This window comes from Hydra viridissima, unplaced genomic scaffold (assembly GCF_058129835.1).
Source record: "Hydra viridissima isolate aposymbiotic clone 2 unplaced genomic scaffold, HvirCarnegie_v1 scaffold_10, whole genome shotgun sequence".
In the NCBI taxonomy this organism is placed as follows: domain Eukaryota; kingdom Metazoa; phylum Cnidaria; class Hydrozoa; order Anthoathecata; family Hydridae; genus Hydra; species Hydra viridissima.
The window spans coordinates 17,169,733-17,195,316 of NW_028324309.1; the positions used below are offsets into that span (position 1 = coordinate 17,169,733).

The 25,584-nt window shown below is 29.4% G+C and overlaps 3 protein-coding genes and 1 long non-coding RNA gene across 4 annotated transcripts; 1 reads left to right on the plus strand and 3 right to left on the minus strand.

The window, feature by feature from the left end:
- Positions 1-3,792: 3,792 nt before the first annotated feature.
- On the minus strand, positions 3,793-6,522 carry LOC145181512 (nucleoredoxin-like protein 2). Its single transcript, XM_090101354.1, has 6 exons — positions 6,286-6,522; positions 6,118-6,198; positions 5,827-5,904; positions 4,663-4,732; positions 4,451-4,488; positions 3,793-4,024 (listed from the first exon to the last, which is right to left on the minus strand). The coding sequence occupies exons 1-6, from the start codon at positions 6,361-6,363 to the stop codon at positions 3,941-3,943; spliced, it is 429 nt and encodes a 142-aa protein (XP_089957480.1). The 5' UTR covers positions 6,364-6,522; the 3' UTR covers positions 3,793-3,940.
- A 1,186-nt stretch (positions 6,523-7,708) lies between these two features.
- Positions 7,709-10,782, minus strand: LOC145181296 (uncharacterized). Its single transcript, XR_016456685.1, has 5 exons — positions 10,733-10,782; positions 10,060-10,343; positions 9,595-9,904; positions 9,017-9,255; positions 7,709-8,739 (listed from the first exon to the last, which is right to left on the minus strand). It is a non-coding gene; the product is annotated as an uncharacterized LOC145181296 (long non-coding RNA).
- A 3,872-nt stretch (positions 10,783-14,654) lies between these two features.
- LOC145181256 (flotillin-1-like) lies at positions 14,655-23,568 on the plus strand. The gene is made up of 14 exons (XM_090101347.1): positions 14,655-14,862; positions 15,882-15,957; positions 16,902-16,992; positions 17,087-17,188; positions 17,782-17,823; positions 18,066-18,110; positions 18,195-18,269; positions 18,741-18,836; positions 18,990-19,109; positions 19,272-19,304; positions 19,453-19,680; positions 20,960-21,097; positions 22,980-23,144; positions 23,287-23,568. Exons 1-14 carry the CDS (start codon positions 14,817-14,819, stop codon positions 23,302-23,304), a joined length of 1,275 nt encoding a protein of 424 aa, XP_089957473.1. The 5' UTR covers positions 14,655-14,816; the 3' UTR covers positions 23,305-23,568.
- Positions 23,569-23,817: 249 nt separating this feature from the next.
- On the minus strand, positions 23,818-25,584 carry LOC149883413 (uncharacterized). Its single transcript, XM_090101353.1, has 2 exons — positions 25,381-25,584; positions 23,818-24,791 (listed from the first exon to the last, which is right to left on the minus strand). Exons 1-2 carry the CDS (start codon positions 25,442-25,444, stop codon positions 24,091-24,093), a joined length of 765 nt encoding a protein of 254 aa, XP_089957479.1. The 5' UTR covers positions 25,445-25,584; the 3' UTR covers positions 23,818-24,090.

Sequence of the window (25,584 nt, forward strand, 5' to 3'; positions counted from 1 at the left end):
GGTTTTACCGGCTAATTAAATGACATGTAACTGATCCTGCTGTACTCATTATTGTAGATCACATGAGTAAGGTGGCCTCTGATTTGAAAGAAAGATTATCTGATTTAAGAAAATTGAGATTCCATGTTGGATAACTCAGCCAATGCTGGGAGATTTAAATAATGTCACCTCGCAGTACCAACAAGAACTTTGCGAAATGCAAAATGATGAATCAATCATATCTTTACTTGATGTAAAAGGGACAATGGCATGTCTTTGCAACGAGACATTGAAAAAGTATGCTAATGCAACTTTTTTTGGTCGAAAATTGCTGTTGCCATTACCATCATTTTGATTTAGCTTTTTTATAATTTATATCTTTATAATTTTTTCAGTTCCAATTATGATATCGTTTTCGATTGTTCTTACTGGTTGCTTGATTTCTCTGAAATTGTTTAAATTGTGAAGTGAATTGTTTTGTGAATTATTGTAATTGATTTGAATTTGAAAGTTGTTTTAAATTTATAAAATAATTCGAACTCTTATTTTTTGAATGAATTTCAGAAACTTTGAGGTGTTTTACTGGGGCATGAAGGAAATAAGGTTGGGAAACACTAAGTTAGACGCGAACCTATACCAGCTCCCCTGGTACTACTTTTTCAGCTAATACTGATCAGTAAGCATTTTTCATGAATCGTATTATAATAATTATATACAAGAACGCGACCCGTTTGTTGTCAATGAAAACATACCCGAGGATATAACAATCTTTTATCAACTGTTTGACGAGAACGAGCTTTCAGGTGTAGTGAAAAGCGTCCTCACTATTAGCGTGTTACTTCATTTCAGCTAATAGCATGTTAGTGTATGCAAGGTGTTAATGTATATAAGGTGTTAATCTATGTAAAGTGTTAGTGGATGTAAGGTGTTAATATATGTAAGGTGTTAATGCATGTGAAGTGTTAAAGTATTTAATGTGTTAAAATGACGCGATTGTAAAACTATATCAAAAAGAGTGGAGTTTGTTAAACCCCATGATTCGCAGTCAGTTGGGATAAACAATATCGAATTCATAAACAAAACACTGACTCATTAGTGTGTCAGGGAAGGTTAAAATAATTCCCCACACAGATGTTCTTAAAGATAAAGCGGTTGCAAAAAACTCTCATATCTTATCATTGTTCGCATATCCCACAACGACAGACGAGCCTAAGCAGTTTGACGAAAATATATATTAAAAAATGTTCAAAGAAACTGGCATAATAGAAAACCATAGTGCAGTAATTAAATCATGAGCTCGAGAAGAACCCACGCATGATTGTACAGTTAGAAAAAGATGGAAATCCGAACACAAAACTTCAGTGTGAAAAGTAAACATCGGCGAATTCTTTAGAAAAAAATTTAAGTTTTTGATGAAAGCCGTTGTTATTATTCTGAAAGTACTTTTAATCCCCATTTTTTACTTGCATTTTTAATGATTTCGATGACAAATCAAATAGCTATGAAAAATATCAAATTATTAGCGGTTACTCATCATTTAATGATACAATAACTCGAAGATTGCTGACAAATCATGTTTTAGCTATCACTCAGAAACGTTGTTTATGTTCGGATAATTATCTGTCCTCGAGGATTTAACACCCCTTTAGAAAACCTTAATCCTTGGGCAAACAAAATTTATCAAAGGGATTTTGTTTTAGTTATTTAAATTCTTGATCGAATTTACTTTCAGAATCATGAAAGTTTATTTAATCAAAAATCATAAAATGCTTTTGTCAAAAATCTTATTTTTTTTAGAGCGAGCTCGCCGAAATTTCTTTTTGACAATAGAAAATAGAAAAAAAATGGAAAAAAAAACAAAAATGACAAGAAAAGTTATAACATTTAAAACACAAACTTCTTCAGAAATTTCTAATGCTTTATTTTTGACAAGTGGAACATTTTTCCGCTTTTTTTTTTTTTGTATTTATCCCGAATTTTTAATAATTGTTGCATATCATGTGTAAGCCTAGAAAAATAATTAGCAAATCATCCCTCAAACTGAACATCTCTTTTTCCCTAATTAGGAAAACAAAATTTTCTACAAATTTTTTCCAAAAGCAAAAAAAATAGAGCCTGATTAAAGTAAACATTTACTTAAACGGAATTGAAAAGGATTGACATTTCTGAAAACTACAGAAACTCTAACATTTCTTTGAAGTAAGTTTTCTTTAATTTAGATTCACTATGAACTAAATAAAATACATTTATTTTTTTATTAAAAATACAAAAAACTTTTATTTAGTATTTAGTAAAAGGTATTTTATTTAATCACAGGGCCAGAAAAATAAGCAATCACCAGGCACCTGATTATTAATTTTGCTTTGAGGCTTAATAAAGTTGAAATATGGTCACAGATGAATTTTTTTTAAAAATTGGATTATTATATACTTTTCGATTTTCCTTTCTTTCCCTCTTTTTGTTTCAAGTGGCTCGTTACCTCTGCAATATTTAAGGTGAACTAAACTTTGATAAGATCAATAATAGATCTACTACTTATCACAGACAAGAAGGATCCTGAAAAGAGCCATTATGTATGAATCAAAGACCGTGCTCAGATTTTATACGAAAACAGTAAACGTAAAAAAAAAAGCGTCACTGCTGAATGTGTTCTCAAACGTTAGTGTTATTCAAATATCATGTGAAGGACGCTCGAAGTAGAGAAAGTACAACGCACTGAAATGTCGGTAGAGGAAGGAAACATGTTAATGTATTTATGAGATTTGCAGCTCACCTTATCGTGTGATAAGTACAGTAGTTGGTCTGGCGAACTGAATCGGGCTGTACCTCATAAAACATTGGTCACGGAATATATCGTGAAACAGGCAAGTATATCTGCTAGGCTGCTTGTCTTTTTAGACATGTGTGCTTAACATCGTCGCTTACCTTAGTCACTTACTTCATGAAAGTTGTAGTGCCACACCAGTAACCTTTGGGGCTATAGTAAATATTTGATAGTTTGTAACTCATACAGTTAACCATAACTTATGGGGAAGGGGGGGAAGGGAGGGAGGGAGGGAGGGGAGGGAGATGGTTAGAAGAAAGGTTTGAAATGAAGCATGATGTTAACGCGTGAAAGAAAATGCACACATTTTTTGACAGAAAACAGTTTGTGTGCTTTTGTACATTTTGTGATGTCACCACCTCTCAACCCCAATTCTCACTTGTAGTCAACTCCTATTGCCAGCTTTTGAGTCAACACCTAAAATTGCATATGGATATCGGGCACCATTGGCAGTTAATCAAGTGGCTCCAAACCGGCCTTTTCCTACTACTGCTACAGAAATGAAAGCTGAAAGGATTTTGAAAGAAAAATTTTATCAAAATTTGATACAAAATGAGTATTTCTCAATTTATTTCCAATTAATCTTATTTCTCACAAAAACGTGGATAATTTGCGGAGATTGATTTTGGAAAAAGCAGTAATACAGTTAAGTCGAGCTACCTTAAAAACCAAATATCGTTTAAAAAACGGCTAAATTAGCTCCATTTCGAAATATTTTTTTCTAATACTTTAAAGCACTTTTAAATGCCGATTTGAGGTATCCAACTCAAAAACAGCGGCAGTAGTTTTAAAGTCATCCCGATACTTATTAACAGAAGTGCATCATTTGAAACTAATACGAAAGTTAAAAAACGTTTAAAAAATTAACTAAGCTTAAAAAATAATAGCGTGAAATAGCCTTAAAAAATGCCAACTGGCGATTGCGTAGGATGAAGTCCATTCAAAAATCTATAAACTAAAACGTGGTGGAAGAAAAGAAACAACAAATATTTCGTTCTTCAAATTAATTTACTTTAAGTAACAACCAAAGTTTATGATTCATTAACAAAGTGCAGAAAATAATAACAAGCTTTTAAATGCATTGCCTTAAAAAAAAAATGAAAAAGTAGAGATTTCTTTTGTTCTTTTGTTCACAACTTATTTTTTCCAATCTCTAACAGCTGCAGATGGTTCCTTTACTGAAACATCCCTACGACCTTCTTTTGTAACAATTGACCCATTCTGATCGAAAGTAACATGAATCAAAACAGATACTTTAATGATCCATTAAAGATAAAATTTGGGTTTATTTATGAAAAATATGAAAAGTTGAGATCACTTTTAAAGTAGATTAGTTGCTTTTTACAACAAAACTTTAAAAATAAAATAAATCGTTTTTATTAGAAAACTACCACTGTAACTCAGAAGTCTAAATTAAGACTGAATAAGTTTTTAATGCACATACTCCCTCTCTTATGTCCTTTTATGGCTTCTTTTATGTCCTTTTATGGCTTCTCTAATTCTGCTGTTATCTTTTTTTATGCAGAAAACTGCATTGTTCAATTACTAAACTTTAAAACTGAATTGAAATTTTTTTATTTGCATAAACATTTTTACCACAACGACTTCTACTGCACATTTTCAAAATGAATCTAGTCCATTTCTTACCTTTTTACAAACAATCAAGGAAGGTATTCCAGAGATACCTTGAAAGTAATATAACTAATTGAAACAACAAAAAATCTGCAGAAAAAAAAAACATCATTGAAGTTAAACATTATGTTGAAGTTAAAGATAACAGAAAAAAATTAAAATAAAATTGGGAATGATCTTTTAACATAACAACATATTTAACAATACAAACCATCACTATAACTCACCATACTTTTCCTTTAACTGAACAGCAAGGGGAGAGCTGTGCTTTACACTGTACCAATCACCATGAGATTCCTGCCCAAATGTAGTTTAGTTAAAATCATGAAAAAGAATGCTAATAAAATTAATAACAAAGTACTTATAATTATAGACTTGTATAATCATAATTATAGGCTTGTAAAACTTATAATCGTATTAATATGACAATATATATATATATATATATATATATATATATATATATATATATATATATATATATATATATATATATATATATATATATATATATATATATATATATATATATATATATATATATATATATATATATATATATATATATATATATATATGTCATATTCATACGATGTAAGAACAATTAAAAAAAGTTTAAACTTTATTTAATCATTGAAAAACTGATTAATGGTATGAACAAAAACTTTGAAAAGAAACTTAATATCAAATAGCTGTTTTAATTGTAACAGCAATAGGTAAAATATTTTTCATCAATGAGCAGCAACAGTATCATATATCATAACTTTATTGGCTGTAGTTCTACTGTTGTAGCATGCATAACAATTTTTATAAAATGACATACATATTTAATTTAACATACATATTTAATTTAGCATACATACTTAAAATGGGACACATATTTAAAGCTTTGGAACTTCCAGCTTAGTAAATGTAAAACTCACTGCATTTTCTTTTTATAAACATCACTTGACTATAACATTATGAACTAATGTCTTGTAAAAAATGTGATGCCCATAAATTATAAATATCATCTAAACATGCTATTAGTAGTTTGTTTCTTTCTCTGTAATAACCATTTTTAAAATTGCATATATAATTGTTGGAAAAAATGAAAAATGAACATAAAAGCTACTGTTTTCATAAATTTTTTTAACTACAATCCACATTGGCTTTTTGCACATTGTAATAATTACTTTTTTTTAAATCAAATTTTTTAAAAATATATCATACATAAATTTAAAAAAAAAGATAATGTATTTTTTAGATATTTAAAATTATTAACTCAGTATCTTTGTTCAAGGATATACTTACAATAATTAGTTTCAGTTTCTGGCAACTTTTTATTGATGCATGAAATTGCTAAAAAGTGTAGTAAAAACACCAACACACAAAATAAAAAAAAATCTTGCCTTCATGTAGTTAACCATGTCACCAGGGCTCTTGTCTGAAGATACAAATACAATTTCTATACCAGAATCTTTAACTATCTGAATTTTAAATGAATGTAAATTAGCATGTAAAAATTATTTATAAATAAAAACTTATAAAAACTTATAACTTGTTTTATGTATCAATTACGTGTTCTATAAAACATTTACATTTTCTGTCAAACTTGTTCTTAAATTTATAAATATACTTACTAAACATATGTATAATTATATATCATGCACTCATAAATAGATATACTTGTGTAAAATTACCTCATAGAATTCTTTTAATACAGGAGTGAATTGTCTGCAAGGGGGACACCAATGAGCAGAGAAGTAATAGAGTACCAAATCCTAATTAAAACAGTAACCATTGAGAAATTAAAAGTTTTACACAAAAAAATTAAAGCAAATTAAAACTATTTGGTCAAGCAGAATAACCTTTCCACTTAGAACATCATCAGCTAAAGCACTTGAACCATCAGCCTTGAAGAGGGTTTGTCCAGTCAAAGAATCCATGAAAAACACTATTAAAATGAACTTTCTTACTCTTTAGACTGTTTATGTAATACTGGAAGAAGTTTTTTTTTACGGTTTTTTTTTATTATAACTCAGCGTAAAACAGACTTGTTTATTACGTTCAAGGTAAAACACGTAACTTAGAACGCACGAATACGAGGCTCACGAAATCGAAACTTGAAATCAAAAACTAGCGCCCTTCCAAAGTTCATTTCGACAATCTGAATAAACGCTTTTTTTCAACTGATCAAGTTTTCGCAACGTATTTTTCTATTTTGCTATGATATTTTTAACTCACAAGAGCAGGTTGACCCTAGAAAAATCATAGCCATGTTATACACTTTAGTATTTGCGAGATGTACTTTTTTTCAAAACAATTTTTAACTATAAAAATTTGAGTCCATAAGTTTAAAATCAAACAGTTTTCCAAGACTTTAAAACGCAAACTATTTCCTACTTTTTCATGTTAATTCTAAGAAAAATCTTGTTTAGTGGCTTGCTGATGTTTTTCGATTCAGTGGCTTGGTGATGTTTTTCAATGAGGCAAAATGAAGTCAGTTACTGCACCATTTGTGAATGAGTTTTTTTGGCCAAGTTTTCATAAACAGTTAAAATGTGTGGTGTTAATTTTATTTAGGGTAGTTTGAATGGTTTTCCTATAATTTTAACTTGACCCGTTTTATCGCAGTATTCCAAATGTCATATAATTATCCTAACTTTGCTTCTTTTTTTTTTTTTTTGTAACGAAATTGAGAAAGATAAAACGGCTTATAAATCAAATTTAACAGCCCAGAAGTTAATTTCTCTATCGAAAAAATGCTGCATGTACTAATAGCTGAACTTTCTGACTGGACACAACTTAGAGGGTTCTTCTAGTAGTACGTTATAGAGTATAAAATTCCGCTCAAATTGATAAGTCCACAATGACAAGTTGAAATTTCATTTAAAAAATTAGTAAATATATATCAATTAAAAAACACATCAACTTTTTGAAATTCTATACGCATAAGAATAATAATCATTTTATTTTTTGTTTTTAAAAGAATTTAATTAGAAAACATTTAATTTAAATTCTTTGTTCTTCGATAAATTTTCTTTTCGGTTTTAGATTAATTTTTCATATCGATTTCGATCTTTCGATTTATCGATCTCACTTAAAAGAAATCGAAGGATTTTCCAACGATTAAGATTTGGAGTCTTCGCACAGGTAGTTCCTTCTAGATAATCCCATAACAAATCGGTATGATTTAATTCTGGAATTTGAGGAGGCTATTTTATATAATTGAACGTTTTAAGAGTGCCAAGAATAGTTATCTTCCTGAAACACAAATCTTTGTTCAGTTAAACGTTTTTCTGTTGCTGTTGTTTTTGGGTCAATGCGACGAATTTTTCCTCCTCGGTTAAAAAACGAACTTTTAAGGAGTGTTTCAACGGCCATGGAGATGGATTAGTTATAATTTAGAATGGTTTTTAAGGAATTCATATATAAAAATTGAAAGCAGTCTCATACAATGGATCGCATTTCAAAATTGAGCTGATGAATCTTTATGAAATGAAAAAAATCAATGGTCAAAAATAAAAAACAAAAACAAAAAAGTCACTGGGGCGGAGGTAACTCTAACTAGGGTCGTTACTCAAAGAAAGGGTCGTTATCTGGTTGAGAACCTTGAGATATTACCTCTTCAAGTTGCCTGGCTTCCGTCTCTTGTGTTGCCTGATTCCATTCTTGATGATTCTGAGGTTGTGTAATAAGAGCGTCATAGGCCTCATCAAATCCACCAATCTTTTTCAAAGACTGAGTCTTTTAAAGATGATTCAGTAAATTGGTGACTGCAAGTTGGTTGCTCCAGATTCTGGAAACCGGAAAGCAATGGCTTTAACTAGTTTTCAGTAAAACATCTCAGCAGTAGGAGACAGGCTTCTACGAATAGCTTGCTGAAGTCGGCATTTCAATCCATACAGATGAGATATAACTCTGTGAATGGAGACTTTCTTGTCAGCAGAGAAGCTTTCTGAAATGTCCGAGATTTTCCTCAAAATTGGTAAAATTTCGTCAAAGAGGTCATACTCATCCTCACTTGGAATAGCGGTTGCAAGTTTGTTAAGGTAAGAACCTAGATTGTCCCTGATTGAGCTCAAAGGTCTTCTCATCCTTTCAATACTGTTAATCACCATTAATGTGGAATTCTAGCGGGTTTTGATAGGTGAGATAATTTTGACATACTTTAATTCCTCCTTGTCAGGTGTGTCGCTGTCATCCAACATGTTTTGAATCTCTTTCTTGATTCGCTGTTCTGACAAAGAGGACTTGTGGCATAGAGATGACAGTTCTGTGGCTTTTTTAATGGCTGACTCAACATCAAAACCTTCAACTGACTTTATACAAATTAAGTAGTATACAAATTAGAATTTAAATATAACAATTTAATACCTTTAGTTTTAACATTGTATAATAAAATTATAACTAAAGGTATAAAAACATTACATATTAACGGGTAATATCATAATACAATATAGTAAGTAAAAATAATATAATATATTAAGTTAAAATAATATAATATAGTAAGTTAAATTAATATAATACAATAAGTTAAAATATTATTATAAGTACTACTATACTAATTTATAAAAACTTCTATAAAAATTTACTTACTAATCCTGTCTGTTTGCAATAGCTTATGCAGTATGGCGTCCAGAAAAGGGTGACACACCAATAACAACCATCGGAGGTTGAAGTCTTCATTAATTAAGTGGAGTGTGATAGGTTAATAGGCGTCATAAGTCGGATTTTGCCTCATGTCAGAAGTAATGGCGAATCCAGGACTTTTTGGCAACTCTTTCTCCAGAACTTGATCCACTGCTGCTTTCACGTTTTTGTAAACTAATGGCAACCTAAAAGAAGAAAATAAAAATAAAAAAAACTGTGCTTATACTAACTTTCAGTTATTTAAAAAAACTAATAAAAAAAAATTGGCGCGGACTGGTCTAGAAGGTAATGATTTTAAAATTAAATAGGGAGGTACTAACTTACTAAGAAACAATAATAATGCAATAATGGCGTCATGGGACTTATGGTGTAATTTTTATTGCAAATTAAGATTAAGGGGTTTGGGATTTTAAGTTTGAGTTAAAACTTATACAAATTCTTTAAACTTGTTCCCCTCTTAAACCAAATGAAACCATTTCAAAATTATTTATTTAACCAAAAGTACAATAAATTATATATCTTACTTATAACGTGAGTATGTTGTGGCAGATTTGATCAGCATCTTTAGGTTGAAATAAGCAATCAGATCCTGGAAATCTTCATGCTCAATAAGGCTAAGTAGTAGTTGCATCTGGCTAAGAACTTTGTAATTTTTAAATCACCTTGAAGCTGATCTCTGTCTTGTGGTTTATATTTTAAAAAAGCATCAATCTTTTTGTTCTGATTGGCCTTTAATGAACTGCCCAGTTTTCTTGACTCTACTCTTCTGTTCATGACCAGAGGAACCTTGTCTCCATGATCCTTTTCATAGGACTCATCATCGTCGTATATATGCTAAGTTAAAAAAAAGTTGTAAAATTTTTATATCACAATGTACACGCTGTAAATCAGCCAAAGCCTGTAACACTTTACAGTTTTTAAATTTTGAACATACTAAATATAGAAATACTCAATTTAAAACATTTTTTTTCACAACTGTTATATGATACCTGTTCAAACTCAATAAATGCAACATCAGCCTTCCTCTTCTTCTCTGACTTGTCTCGTTCAATCTGGGCAAATTCAACTGGATGCTTTTCTAATAAGATTGGACATCATGCCAGAAGTGTTATGATCTGCAACCTTGACAACTGCCGGACAGAGCTTGCACTTTGCTTGGACGACTCTTTCATCTGTTGCACTTTGAGTCACTTCTTCTTTAAAGAAGTTTCAGGTTTCCGTTCTTGGACGCGGCATGATGCTGGCAACTGACTTATAAGATCAAACTTCTAAACTGAATAAGAAAAAAAATCTTTTACTTCAAAAAAAAAAAAAAATTAATCTGGACAATGATTCTGCCCAGCTAGTCACTTTGACTCTCTCTCAAAAACTAGCATCTTCCCAAAAAATGGCAACGTTTTTTACTATAACATGTCTATCGGACGTTTCAAATAACTGACATTTCAAATTTTATAATTATATGAAGCTATTAACATAATATTTTAAAAATATATATATGTTTTTTCCTACTTTGAATAACCTGTAACAATTATAATTTTGTTACCTAATCTTAACCATATTTTACTTAACAAATTTAATAACAAAGTAAAAAATAGACACTTCGTACATACTACTATATCAACAAATAAAAAATAAGATTAAAAAAAATTTATCATTTCTTACCTTCAAAATTGATTAAATTTGATTACTTTTACAAAACTTCTGCTTTATTTTTCAATGTTTTTTTTTTTTTTTTTCTTTTGTTGATCAACAAAGATTTCAGCTGACATCAGCTGAAAACTTTGTTTTGTATTTGATTGGTCTGGAAGGATCAATCATATTAACTAGATATCTAACTCGCGCTTCCGCAGTGAAGCAAATTTTTTGTCAGCCAGGGGCCAATGCTATAAACAATTCGAAGTTTTTTTCGAGAAAAAAAATCTTTCGTAAAAACGCAATTTTTTGAGTAAATTATTTTTACGTAAAAAAATTCGAAAACACGAAGAATTTATCGCTGTTTGTATTTTTTTCGGCCATTGCTATAAAGCATAAAACGTATACGTCACTAAAATTCATTAACTTTTTTTATTCGTAATACATCATTGAAAACAACAATTTTTTTTTAATTTTTATTAAGTAGGCCTACTTAATAAATTTTATTAGTTATTAAGTAGGCTGTGCTGCCTATGCTATTTTTATGAATATTTTTACATTCTAGTATTTGGTGTTTAAAAAGACTGTAAAATTAAAGTAGGAACATGGATTTAATTTTTTCGGATGAAGACTAAGATTTCGAAGTTGCAGAAAATTAGCTTCGCCACCGATTGCCTCGAGAGGTTGGTGCTTAAAAAATTACTTAAAAGTACTAAATTTTGATGTTTTTTTAATGATCTTTTATCGAACAAAATCAGAAATCATACTAAATAGGCGCAGAAATTATACTTTTGTTTTGTTTTTCAATATCATTTTAGTTTAATGGTCGCTTTTTTAACGAAGATGTTTCTGACAACGTTTTTCGAAAGCAGTATCGAGTCCCAAGAGCTTTAATAGATTGTTTAGAAACTAGACTTAAAGATGATTTGCCATATTATACTAAGCGAAATAAAAGCATTTCAGTACATTTCCAGATAATGGTTTTTCTTCATTTTATTGGCACAAATGTTTTTTTTCATGTTTTCAGAGACTGTCATGGAATCTCTACCAACACAGTTTATCGTATTATACACAGTGTAGGAGAAGCTATTTTCAATGTTAGTGTATTAAATTAATAAAACTATTAAAAGTATATATATATATATATTTATATATATATATATATATATATATATATATATATATATATATATATATATATATATATATTATATATATATATATATATATACTTCAAACTACTAATAGTGCTAATGATATATAATAAGGGTAATAACAATGGTAATAATAATTGCCATTATTATTACCCTTGTTATATATCATTAGCACTATTAGTAGTTTTCTTTACATTAGTTTATTTGTATATAAACTTGAATGTAAAATCTTTTTTTAGAAATATATGATTGATTGATTACATACTTATATTATGTTAATATATACTATATACTACATACTTATACTATAACATTTGTAAATATATATATATATATATATATATGTATATATGTATATATATATATATATATATGTATGTATACATATATATACATATATATAAAATATAATGTAGCTACACATATTTTTATTTAAATAGTTTGCTAATTAAAACAAACTAAGCTTCCCAAGAAGAACCTCTTTGTTTTCTCTGATCTTAATTGCTGGTAACATTTTAAGTTCTTTAGACAGCATTTTATTTTGTTGTGTATTTATGTATTATTTTGTTGTGTATTTGTGTATTATATGGCATATTTATCGACTATTTATACTTTTCTTTAGTCAAACACAATGAAAAATTTGTTTAACCAAAATTACTATCGAAAACCTACATAAATAAGTATGGAATTTTAAATTCATGCATGCATTGTTAAGGAAGCACAACAAGGAACTGAATAATCGATTAAATGCAGATTTTAAGTAATTAGTTTATAATGAAGTTACCAAAATCCTTTTCAGTTTTATCTATAAAGTATCTACATAAAAACACAAACAAAGAATGTTCAATGATTTTGAAGCGCTAACGTTGTTCCAACAATGGCCGCTAAAAATCACGAAGAAAATATCTAAAATTGAGATCAAAAATCTATCTGAAGTTTTTTTTCGAAAAAACGCATTTTTTATCTGAAAAGGCGATTCCCTGGTTTGTTTATAGCATTGGATTTAATAGCGAAGTTTTTATCTTAAAAACGGAATTTTTTGAATGTTAATAGCAATGGACTTTTTTTTCTTCGCTTTTTACGGTAAAAACTTCGTGTTTTACGGTAAAAACTTCGTGTTTTACGGAAAAAACTTCGTTTTTTATGTTTATAGCATTGGCCCCAGGTTTGTTTTGCCAGACTGAAATGACGCAATGATAAATCAAAGCAAAACAAAATTGAATAATTGTCAGTTTAAATAAAATGGCTACAGCCATTAAAAACTTTAAAAACTTGCTTCACTTTTTCTTACGAAATTTTTGTGAAGTTAGACATCTAGTTAACATATATCATTAGGAAGGATTAACTTGTAAAACCGGTAAAGACAGGCAAAACGACATCTTGACTCGACTTGAAGATTTATAATATATTTGAAGTAAAATTTGGCATTTTTTAAAAAAATAAATTCGAATATTGTAAAAAATATCGTTATTCTTATTATTAATCGATATCTCTCGTTATTTTAATGTATTACGACAATACCGATAAAAAAAAACCCGACTTATCGTTTCAACCGATAAATTTCCAATCAGTTATCGTTTCAAACGATAAGTTTCATAGACAAACTCATATCGTTTGATATTGTTATCGTTTCATATCGTTATCGTTTCAAAATATCGGATCATACCGATATACCGATAACAATACGCAGACACTTAAATTCTAAGCAAAAATACTTAAAAAAAAAAACTAAAACTGACACGTATTGTGAATAACATCATCATAAGGCGGAAAAAGGTAAAGTGGCCTATATTTTATGTAATAACGGATTAATGCTCTATTGTAATTGTATATTCGGGTTGTTTATAGAAAATTACGCATCTGTAATTTTAATCTATTTAATGGTATGTCACGGTTGTAAAGTATATAAAAGGGTTGAAATTATAAATAATTTTTTCGCAGTCAGATGGTAATGCAATGAATGTAGTTAGTAAAAAAGTGAATTTATTAAGAAAATTTTATAATAATTCCCTAGACCAAAAATGATATGCTTATCGAATTTCGCTCATTTTTTAAAAAGTTTGATTAAATATTGAATGGTAACTCATAAGATTTAAAATGGTCTTGATTGAGATTTTAATATTTATTTCTAATATTTTTTTTCTTTTTCATTGTCTTTTTTCTTACTTGTTTTTCTAGCCTATTTTTTAGGCAGGTTTTTAGTTCTTCATTGATTTTACTCCATGTCTTGTGTGTTTTATCCAGCATTTAAAAATACTCAACAATATTTTTCATCTAATGAGCTCAAGTTTAGTTTCTCACTTATTGTTTTATTCGTGTTGTGACTGACTGATATTCTAAAGTCAAAAGTATTGAACATTGATTCAACAGGTTTATATGATCATAGCAAGTCATGAAAGACTTAAAGTATAAATGCCGAACATTTTGTTTTAAGCTACTGTTGCCAGTAAGAAAGCAATTTAATGCGAGAAAGAATGAAAGCATATCAAGAGCGGCTCAGAACTTCAGAAAGAAATTAACATTTCCGAAACTAAGGATAGAGACAAAAATCGAAAAAAGAACTGAAAAGGTTCAAGAAAACATGACAAAAAAAGGGTGGGGGATTTAGAGGGAGCGGGTTTGAGCCCCTTAAGCATGGTAGATGTTATAAGTAATACTTAAAACTTCTTTTAAAATGATACAAATTAATAATGGAGTTAATATAAGCAAAGTAACTGAAGCCTTTAATAAATCAATGAAAAGAATCGAAACCCTTAATGCAATGGTATAAAAATTTAAGTTATTCTGCGGATCGTTGTTGTGACGGGCCTACTTTTCTCGCCTCGAAGTTTATCGTTTTACTAAGGGCGATTTTACACCGAGAAAACTTGAGCATATTATCCCGCCTGTATAACCATTTTGTCAAGTTATAAGTTGTAAAGTTAAGTTGAAAAAGGAATTCTCCTTATCTATAATTTGAGATGGGTTTTGAAACATGTGGACCGAATGAAGCAATGGTTATTTCTGGTAAGATAAAAAATGTAATCCTGTTTTACATAACAAAATTTAAAACAACTTTTATTTAGATGAAAATATGTATGTATGTATGTATGTATGTATGTATGTATGTATGTATGTATGTATGTATGTATGTATGTATGTATGTATGTATGTATGTATGTATGTATGTATGTATGCATGTATGCATGTATGCATATATGCATATATGCATGTATGCATGTTTTTATGTACATACATACATACATACATACATACATACATACATACATACATACATACATACATACATACATACATACATACATACATACATACATACATACATACATACATACATACATACATACATACATATATACATACATACATGCATATATACATAACATACATACATGAATACATAACATTTACATAACAATTCATAACAAAAACTACAAAAAGGGAAATATTATAAGATAACACAAAAAATTGAAATACCTTCATAAATTCAAACTTAGTATTGAGTTTATTGTGGGCACATAAAGCAATACCAAGTGTGTGTATTAGCCAGAAATAACAAAATCTGATATTTTACATTTCTACTAACAAAGTGCAAGGCTCCAACTAATTTTTAATTGAATAGCTACTTTGAAGAAGAAATATGCTATTTAATTGCAGGCTGATTATCTAAAAAGCTCTATTTCTCTTTAAATTAAAGAGGATAGGATTTTTTGTAAATTAAGTGTTAAAAAGTAGATAACTTTAAAACAAGTTTCTGTCATATAAATCTTAATTTTGTTCTTGTAAAGTTGTGTAAATGATGTATTTTTTGATATATTTTAACATACTTAAATAAGATAATAAAGTTGTAAAAAATATTTTTTTCCTTATAAAAATTGTTTTCTTTTTTTGTTCTTTTAAAATTATTTTGTTAACATGCAATAACAATGTTTCTGAGATTCAATGTCATTCAATCTCCTGAGATTCCTTTTGAATGAATCTGAATACCTTTAAGATTATTTTAGGGTGTTTAATTTTTGTTTTAGGGTGTGGGCAAGAACGGCCTTTGCTCATATCTGGAGGTAGAAAGTTTGTTTGGGCTGGACTTCAGAAAGTTCAAAAGTAAGTTTTGGGTTTACATGATTGTTACATCTATATATTTTCACCATATACATTCAATTATTAATTGATTACCAACACAATCAACCAAATAAATTTGAGTCTTTCTTTCTTTTTCGCTGAATGTCATATAACCAGTTGTTAGAGTGAAGCACTTGCTTTTTTTTTATAGTCTTGTTTTATACCTTTTGTTTATTTTATTTAAGTTAACAAGTGAATTCTATAAAAAGTTATAATTTTTCAGACATTAAACAAATTATTATTAAAGAAAAAAAATTATGTCTTGAAAAATGTTTAAGATACTAAAAAATCAAAAAATCAAAATGATTAAAGATTTTTAGTTCTTTAGAATTGATCTGATTTTCATTCATGAAATGAGACTGATTTTTATCATTTGTAGTCTGGCTTATAGATTTTTCCTTTTACTACCTGTTGTAACCATTATAAAAAGTTAAACAGGGCAACAGAAACTTGCCTCCCTTCCTGGATTTCCATAGAATTGTTTTTAAAGTTTTTTTAAAGATTTTTTATTTAAAGCAAATTTTTATTTAAAAGCCTTTACTAGAAAAGAATTTTTTTATTTGTAGTATGATAAACAAATGAGGATTGTATATTAGGTTTATAGGCTAAAAGTATTGTATATATTTATAATTATTATTTTTCAATTTTTAAAAGTAATTAAGAATAAGCATAATAAAAAAACTTAGGAAAAGTTCTAATAATATGCTATATACTTATAAGATAATTGAGGGTTAAGATAGAAATATATTATATACAAGTATATGATATATTTCTATCTAACACCACAACTATAATCTATACTATGTATAACATAATATATTATGTATAGTATAAATAAATTATACACTGAGTATTTTAAAAATAATTTTTGTAAAATATAATTTTATTTTTATAATGATTATCTTTTTTTTAATAATAACAAATAGAATCAGTTTAAATGTAATGACTTTGAATGTTGAGTCTCCTCGTGTGTATACACTTCACGGTGTACCAATATCAGTGACTGGCATTGCTCAGGTAAATCTTTATTATCACATTTTTTAACTGTCAAATTAATATTTGCAAATTATTTTTTTTGCTGATTTGAGTTTTCAAATTTTATTTCATTTAGGTAAAAGTTCAAGGATCAAATGAAGAGATGTTGCATGCTGCTTGTCAACAGTTTCTTGGAAAAACTGAAGCTCAAATTAGCAAAATAGCTCTTGAAACTTTGGTATTAGTTTTTTTTCTGGTTTTGATCACATTAAGTCAAAATAAAAAAAAGCACAAAATAAAAACCTTGATCTTAAAACAAAACAAAAATCTTTTAAATTTGTTAACTCTTTTAAATCTTTAAATCTAAAATCACTCAACAAAAGGATATTGTGAAACAATAAAATTGAAATCAAAAGATTTTTAATTAATATGCACATCACGATGTAGTAAATATGTCTTTTTTAATGAACTCAAAGTGTATACTTCCTATATCATGATGAAGCAAATAGATTTTTGCTTTTGCAGGAGTAAAAAAAGCTGTTCAACATGACACACAGTTTTTATAATAAGTATGACATGCAGTTTTAATTATAAGTATATACTTTCTGCGGTAACCTTAACTTCTTCTGACCTTGTAAATCTAAACAAATCTCTAACTTAGTTAATTTGCTAAACTTGAAATATGAAAAAGATGCTTGTAGCTCAGTACCTAGCATTGCTGCAATCCTGGAATCTGGAAGGCAAGTATCAGTAAAAAAAGACTTTTTGTTTTTTTAAGTCTGAATAAAATAGCAGTAGTTTAGTTTTCTTTTTTTTAATGATGATTGACAGGAAGGACATCAAAGAGCAATCATGGGAACAATGACAGTTGAAGTAAGTCAAGGATTTCAGAAGTTTTTATTTCATTTTTTTTACAATTAACTAGGAGTTTTTATTTCTGAACTTCTGAAATAAGAATGTGATTTGGTTGAAAGATTGTTGCTAGTTGCTATCATCACTCCTCCCTTGATCTACTTGATGATTTAATTTTTGCAATAAGTTTGTTTTCTTCTTACAACAATCGTATCAAGCTTATTGAATCATTTAAATATCATGATTGGTGTTTTTTTCTGCAGGAGATTTATCAAGACAGAAAGAAGTTTTCATCTTCTGTGTTTGAGGTATTATGATAGCTTTAATGTGCTTTTTTGAATTTGCAAAAAAAAAAAAGAAACCATAATAGTTTTTTTAAAAAATATTTCTAGGTTGCAACATCAGACTTGGTGCACATGGGTATTCAAGTTATTTCTTATACTTTAAAAGATGTCAGGGATGAGGAGGTAAAAGGAGAATGTGTTAAAATTCTTTTTTTTTTAAGACTATCATTGATATATCAATGTTATAGTTGTCAATTTTAATATCAGTTGCAAAAAAAGTTATTAGGTAATTAGGAATATTAAAATTAGAAGCAAGATCTGATGAATATGTTTCCAATAAACACCTAATTGCCATCTAATGGTTTTTCTAAAATCAAGATCCTGGAAAATATAAGTATTTGCTAGAAATACCTTAATATAAAAATATGAACCAGCCTACAAAAAAGAGTAAAATTTCAACATTTGTATTCCATTACAATTAATAAGCAAACTTTCTTCAATTTTTCTGACATATCTAAGCCATAATTTATTGCAAAACATTACACTCGGTTCACTGTGATGAGTTTATGTATAATTTCCTTCAGCAAGTACAAATGCCATTGACAAATACCAATTTTCAAGTTGTTGTTTGTTTTTTTTTTATTTGGTTTTTAGGGATATTTGCTTGCTCTTGGACAAAAAAGAATAGCCGAAGTACAAACTGATGCACGCATTGGCCAAGCACAAGCCAAAATGCAGTCAGGGATTAGAGTGAGTTACTCTAATGTGTAAAAATCCAAATATTTTTGTTAGTATATTTTTATTACCTTTTCTTCTGCACGGGATTTTTTTATTTATATGTTCTTCAAAACTTAATCATTTTTAAGAAAAAGAAAAAATTTAGAATTTTTTACTTTTAATCAGGAAGCAGAAGCTGAGGAGCTTCGCAAAAAAGCAGAATATGAAAATCAAACTGAAGTGGCTCGAGCTCAAAGAGATTTTCAGTTAAAGAAAGCTTCCTATGACAGTGAAGTTAATGCTAAAGTAAGAAGTTTCTTTTTTTGTAAAATAATTTTTTTTATTGTAATTTTATTTATAAATGATTTGATATATTTTTTGTTATTTTTATTCTTTATTATTATTTAGTTTTTTTTTTTTTTTTTTGTTAGAATTGTTTTTGTAAGTATTTATTCTTGTCCTATTTAGAAAGCTACTGCAGAGTTGTCATATGACCTTCAGGTATATTTATTTTTTTGACCTAATCTGTCAATGTTTTACTCTTAAACTATTAGAATGTAGTTTTTTACTTGAATAATTGGAGCTTTACAATGCTATCCAACTCTTTTCTTTTCATTACAAACATATTTTTAAGGGTATTTTTTTATAGGCTGCTATCACAAAACAAAAAATCAAAGAAGCTGACATGGATGTAAAAGTAATTGAGAGAGCTCAAGCTATTAATGTTCAGATTCAAGAAATTCAACGTAAAGAGAAGGAATTAGAAGCACAAATAAAAAGGCCGGCCAATGCTGAGAAATTTAAAATTGAAACAATAGCAGAGGCTCACAAAGCAAAAGTCATACTAGAAGCAGAAGCTGAAGCTGAATCTATCCGTGTATGTGGTTTTTTTGGATAAGTTTGCTGATTTTTTTATTCAAAGATAATTTTTAAACTATAAGGTGCAGCAGCAATTTGTGAACTTTTTAGAACATTTTTCAAAATGAATTTTTAAAGCACTAAAAAATTATATTCATGGAATATTGATAAAAGAAAATTTAAAGGTAAATACTTTTCCCACCTTAATATCCAATTAAGTCTCCTTTTTTTTTTGATCAATGCCTCAAGCCTTGGACAGAAGGACCAGCAGGTGCTGATTATATAGTCTCTTGACATTGAGTTCCAAGCACAGGTAATAGATGACTTTAGTGACTTGACACTTGAGTGGGGCTTTTTGCAAGTCTTATTCTTAACTATGCTCGACACATTGAAGTCAAGGGGATTCGGTTCAGGACTAGATGGTGGCCATAAGTGTTTGGGCCAGAAGTTAGCCATATTGCCCTGAAGATATTGTTGGGTTTTTTTGGACAAACGACAGGGTGCATTGTCCTGTTAAAAGTTGTAATTGTTTTCTGGGAATTTTCTTTCTCTTTGATGTAGATTGGTGGACATTTTCTTCCATTAAAAGCAAGGATTCCTAGCATCACAATGGACTGAGGATACTTGGTATGACAAACAGGGTTGCTCTGTAACCTTTCTACACTACAAATCTGTCATTTCGTCTATTGATCAGTCAACACTAAAAAGTTTTTCATCTGAGAAAAATTTGACTGTTGATAAAGCATGGCCTTTCAGCTAATTCAGAAACTTCTTTGATTGCTCCAGTCTTAAAGTCTTAAGTTTTTCTATCAAAAGTTGATATATAGGTTGGGCCACACTGACTTTTCCGATTGTTTTTAGTGTTCTTCTGACTGTCCTCTCACGAATTCTTTCCAACGTGTTTTTTAGTGAACTTTTTATCAACTTTTTTGTTTACTGGAGAGGCCAATTGGGCTCTCAGCACTGTCACATTTTTTCACTTTGTAAAATGTAGTTTTAGACAATCTAGAAATACAAATAAAATTCAGTTACAGGCAAACCAACATGAATCAAGTTTAAAACATCAGTCCTTTTGGCTTCCATTGTAAATCTTTAAACTAAAATATTTTTTATTCACAATTTTATTCAAATCTATTACCATCCATTGAACATCAATCAAAAACAAGTTTCAGAAGTTTTTTTATTTACATCACAAAACCTAAAAATTAGTTCATAATATTGCTGCTGCACCCTGTATTATTAAAAGTAAATTAAATAAGTTTGAGTTAGTTAAACTCTTGTTTGTGTTGTGCTTTTAGATTCGTGGAGAAGCTGAAGCTTATGCAATTGAGGTAAAAGCTCGCGCAGAGGCTGAACAAATGTCAAAGAAAGCTCAAGCTTGGAAAGAATACCAAGAAGCAGCCATGGTTGGCATGTTATTGGAAACTCTACCTAAAGTAAGTTTAGAAAATTTGTTATTGTTGTTTGTTTTTTAACGTTACTATTGGTGCTTTTATTGTTATTGTTGTTGTTGTTATTGTTGTTGTTGTTAATACTAACATTATTGCTATATGACTTTTTCTACTTAATATTATTTTATAACTGACATGAAGACTACAGGCATAAAAAATTGTCCAGTTTTACAAAGTTTGCATCTCTTTGATAACATACTGGTGCTGAGATTTTTTCTCCTGATAATATGCAACATAAAAGACATGTTATAAAGTTCTTTCATGTTTAAAAACAGATTACATTCAAGGAAACATCATTGTCCAATCTTGGCTGAAAAAAGTTATCTAATGTATTTTTGTACAAATCAATCTAAGCAAAAATCATGTGACCAGCTAGTAGTCTTTCCAAAAAAATTTGGAAGACCAAAGACCATTTATACAAACCAAAGGTTAAATTCAGCAAAAGCAGAATTTCATTCATATAAGTATTATTCATATAAGTATCATCTGAACATTGTTAGAGATTAGAGATCTAAAAGAACTAGTTACCTTTACAAGTTTTTTTCTTTACTTTTTTTTTAAATCTAGGGTACAAAGTAAAATGTAGCAATTAAATGTAAACATACAAAAATTTAAAAAAATAAAAAATTAATACAATTTCTTAAATTTTGTATTAATTTTTGTTTTTTGTTTTGTTTTGTTTTTTTGTTTTTTTCATTATCAGGTTTGTTGTGTAAAGATAGGTGAAGTCATCATAAGAAGAGATTTTTTTCTATTGACATTCATAATTGAATGTATCAAGTCATTTCAAGGATATTCTGTCCAGATTGTACCTTTCAGAGGACTTAAATATTTTAAGTCTATTGTATGTTCAAGAAGAAACATCCATCCGTCACTAGCAGATTAGAGGAATGTTTTGCAGACTTTGTGCACTAAACTAGAGCCATGCAACATTAACATGATAAGTGACATGTTTCTGAAGTTCACAGAATTTCTGAAACCACACTTTAGTGTTAGAACTTCTCTAAGTAGGTATTCTGTCTTTATCAGACCTGCTCACTTAGAGAAGTTCGAATATTAAAAAGGCCATCTTTACATCTATCACAAATCTTCACCTCATCATGTTCAGGTTAGAGCAACCTAAGCTGCTCATGTGGCTGAATTGTCTGACCTACCAAACAAACCTATTAGTCCCGCTTGGCTCCAATGAAAAAAGGTTTTGATAGAGAACAAAATAAACCATTTTTTGAGCATTTGACAAAACTTCGTTTCCCAGAAATTCGAACCAGAGCAAATCTCATACAGTAAGAACTATCTTTAAAAAAAATTTTAGTAAACTGTCTTCAGAAAATCCCAATTGCTGTGAGCTATACTGCCTACAACAAATGAAAACATCAACATGTTAAAAGTGTTTGAAAATTTGGTTATGTTTTTAATAATGATTTCCTACCTCACAATTATTCATCTATATTTTAAATTTAAAGAAATTTTAAAGGACAGTTCAAGTCAAAATTTCAAAACAAGTTTTCTTAATGTTTGTGTGTAATTTTCCTGATTTACAAATTATTTAAACATTTTTTTGGGGGAGAGGGTGTGGCCCCTCACCCCCATCTGGCTGTGTAACTGGAGTGTTTACATATAGTAAATAGAATATGAAAAAAGAAAATTAAATAAATCATATATTCTAAGGATAGACTCGATTTTTATAAAAAAAAAAAAAAAAAACTCATTACATTAAAGTATATTCTCAATCAATCTTTTATTGTATCTTCAAATACAAAATGTCTTTTTTCTCAAGAGCAGAAAAAGTATGAAACGAAAAAACTGTATTTCACCCGTGAAATGTTCAGATGAACCGTAACACTTTTTGTATTTGTTGCCTTGGTAGGTTGCAGCTGAAATTGCTCATCCACTATCGAAGGTGAAGAAAATGACAATGATATCGAGTGGCAGCAAAGATATCGGTGCTTCAAAGATAACCGGAGAGCTGCTTGATATAGTAATTAAGATGCCACAAGCTATGGAACAACTTACGGGTGTTGATATAACAAAGGTATCTTATATTAAATGTGCAATTAGATATCTTGTGTCAGATGCTTTTCTCAATCATAAATTTTTTTCCAAATATCTCGTGCTTTTTATATGGAATACGATTTTTATATCTTTGATGTAATGGAAAAAAATTTCTTGTTCAGACTTTTAGAAAGCGATAAGTGTCTACAGAGACAGACGTGAGACAGGGGGGGCTGCTTATGAAATGCTGTTCGTGTTTTTTTTGCTTGTTGTTTTGTACATACCAATTGAAGGAATATGATAAGTATGATAAAAAATGCAATATTTTCGACACAAACCTTAACTTTTAATTACGTAAATTTAATTTCTTAGGTTTTATTTTATATTATTAGTTTTTTTTTACTCCATGTAACGTGCACTTTAAATTTTGAAAAAATTGCAAATAAATAAATTTTTACGTTACAGTGCATTATCATGTTTTTGCCTCTGCTATTTATATTTGAGCCTTCTTTACTGTTTAAAGCCTGCGCAAATTAAGCTTCATTGTTTTAAATGACTAACATTTTAACCCAAGGGCGTTGAAACACAAAATAGAGCGTGCTTTATCCTAATTACATCTAATAGAAGTTGACATTTTTCATTTTATCGAACCATTTTCACATTTCAGCTCTAAATTCTAATTCAGTTATAAAGCAATTTTTTTGGATGTTTTTTGATGTTCTCATATTAACTTTACAATTTTTAAAGCTATATTTCATCCGTTTCGGTTGAAAGCGCCATTTAAATATTCAGTTCTGTTAAAAGTTTGGATAAATTGTCAAATCTTTTAAAAACTTTTGACAAGAAGCTTTCGTAGCCGTTTGTTTACTAACTCAAAAAGTACAATGCATCCTGGGTAAATCCGATTTTTAAAAAAAGCTTGATGCATAAAGTTGCAGAGAAAATTATTAAGATCAGTTAACATCCGTCTTTTTTCGAAGCACTGGTCAAAATCTTATGTGTGCAAATAAATGTCTTTTCAGATCGACTTTCCTAAAAAAGTGCTTTGAACAATATCCGCACACGAATGGTTTTAAACCGCTGTGCTTTCTGGTGTGAGTGATTAAGTTAGACGACTGACTAAAAGACTTGTTGCATGTGCTGCATTTATAAGGACGTTCTCCAGTGTGTACGTATGTGTGTTTTTTCATATCAGATTTCTGGTGAAATCTTTTTACGCAATACGAGCACGCATACGGTCTGATGTTGCTGTGGATGAGCATGTGAGTGGAAAGAGTGGAAGACCTCTTAAATGTTTTTCCGCACTGTCTGCACTCAAAATTTTTACAAGACGCGTGTGTAATTGCGCTGTGCTGCTCTAGACTTATTTTGTGAACAAATGTCTTTCCGCATAATTTGCATTGAAAAGGTCTAAGTAACCCAGGGTGTGATCGTCGCACGTGTACCTCAAGCCCGTGCACTTTGTTGAATGATTTCGTGCAATGCCAACACAAAAAAATATTATTGCTGGCTTCTTTAACACTTTCATCTGAAAGATCGCTTGAGTCACAATACGTCACGCTTTGATCCACAATGTCGAATGAACATGTTAAAATCTTCGAACGATCGATGGAAGACAGATGAATGCTGCGACAAGTTTCAGGAAAACTCTGAGATGCTTGATGCTCATCACTTGTATAAATTTCACCTAAAGAGGAAATGAACTTTTTAAAAGATCGATGGCACTCTCAAAAAATACAGGGTTCGAGTAAATCAGGAGCATTGTGGGTGGTAGATATTTTTTCGCGAACGCAAAAAATCTACAAGGCTCCCGCTGAAAATCCAAAAAATGCTGAAGAGAACTTCAGTCAAATGCAACTAATGAATACAGCGCAAATTTTATTTGCCTTTTTTTTGAAAAGTTGGAAAAATTTCACTAATTGTCATTTTTCCACAAAAACTCGCAAAGAAATTAAAAAGAAGTTCTAACGACATAAAGTCTATAAATTGCTTTTAGAGTCGTGTGCATTTCCATGCAGACAGCTGAGCTAACGGATATTTCAGTTATCTAAATGATTGTCTTGATTGTCTTATTGTCTTGATTGCCTGATTGTAAGGAAGATGTTAAGGGTACAGTTAGCCATACTTCTTAGTAGCTTTTCAACGTACATCCTTGTCAATAGAATTATAGTTCGTTCAAACCCCCGTCGTTTTAAAACACTTTAGGTGTTAATATTCTTTAAATAACAAGTGTGGACAAGAAATGTAGCATTTGAAATTTGCAAAAATTTTCTTACATTTTTTAAGATTGCTCAACGCTTTGTACTTTTCTCTGTTCTTGACTAAAAACGAACGAGGCATGTTAGAAACGAGGCATGTTAGAAAGCGACCACTGAAAATGTTTGGTGAGTTTTATATGATAGAGTTTTATACGGTGAACATTTATATGATGGAGAACCAATTAAAATTCATAGTTAAACCTGTAAAACTCAAATAACAGT

Excerpts from the sequence above, each read along its gene's own strand:
- LOC145181512 (XM_090101354.1), bottom strand. The coding sequence starts at position 6,363 with ATGGATTCTTTGACTGGACAAACCCTCTTCAAGGCTGATGGTTCAAGT. Across the intron at positions 4,733-5,826 it reads ACATGGTTAACTACATGAAG|GAATCTCATGGTGATTGGTA; the intron begins GCAAGATTTTTT and ends ACATTTGGGCAG. Across the intron at positions 4,489-4,662 it reads TCAGTTAAAGGAAAAGTATG|GTATCTCTGGAATACCTTCC; the intron begins GTGAGTTATAGT and ends ATTACTTTCAAG.
- LOC149883413 (XM_090101353.1), bottom strand. The coding sequence starts at position 25,444 with ATGCCTCGTTCGTTTTTAGTCAAGAACAGAGAAAAGTACAAAGCGTTG. Across the intron at positions 24,792-25,380 it reads GTTGAGCAATCTTAAAAAAT|GTGAAATTTATACAAGTGAT; the intron begins GTAAGAAAATTT and ends TTTCCTCTTTAG.
- LOC145181256 (XM_090101347.1), top strand. The coding sequence starts at position 14,817 with ATGGGTTTTGAAACATGTGGACCGAATGAAGCAATGGTTATTTCTG. Across the intron at positions 16,993-17,086 it reads CAGTGACTGGCATTGCTCAG|GTAAAAGTTCAAGGATCAAA; the intron begins GTAAATCTTTAT and ends TATTTCATTTAG. Across the intron at positions 19,681-20,959 it reads CTGAAGCTGAATCTATCCGT|ATTCGTGGAGAAGCTGAAGC; the intron begins GTATGTGGTTTT and ends TTGTGCTTTTAG.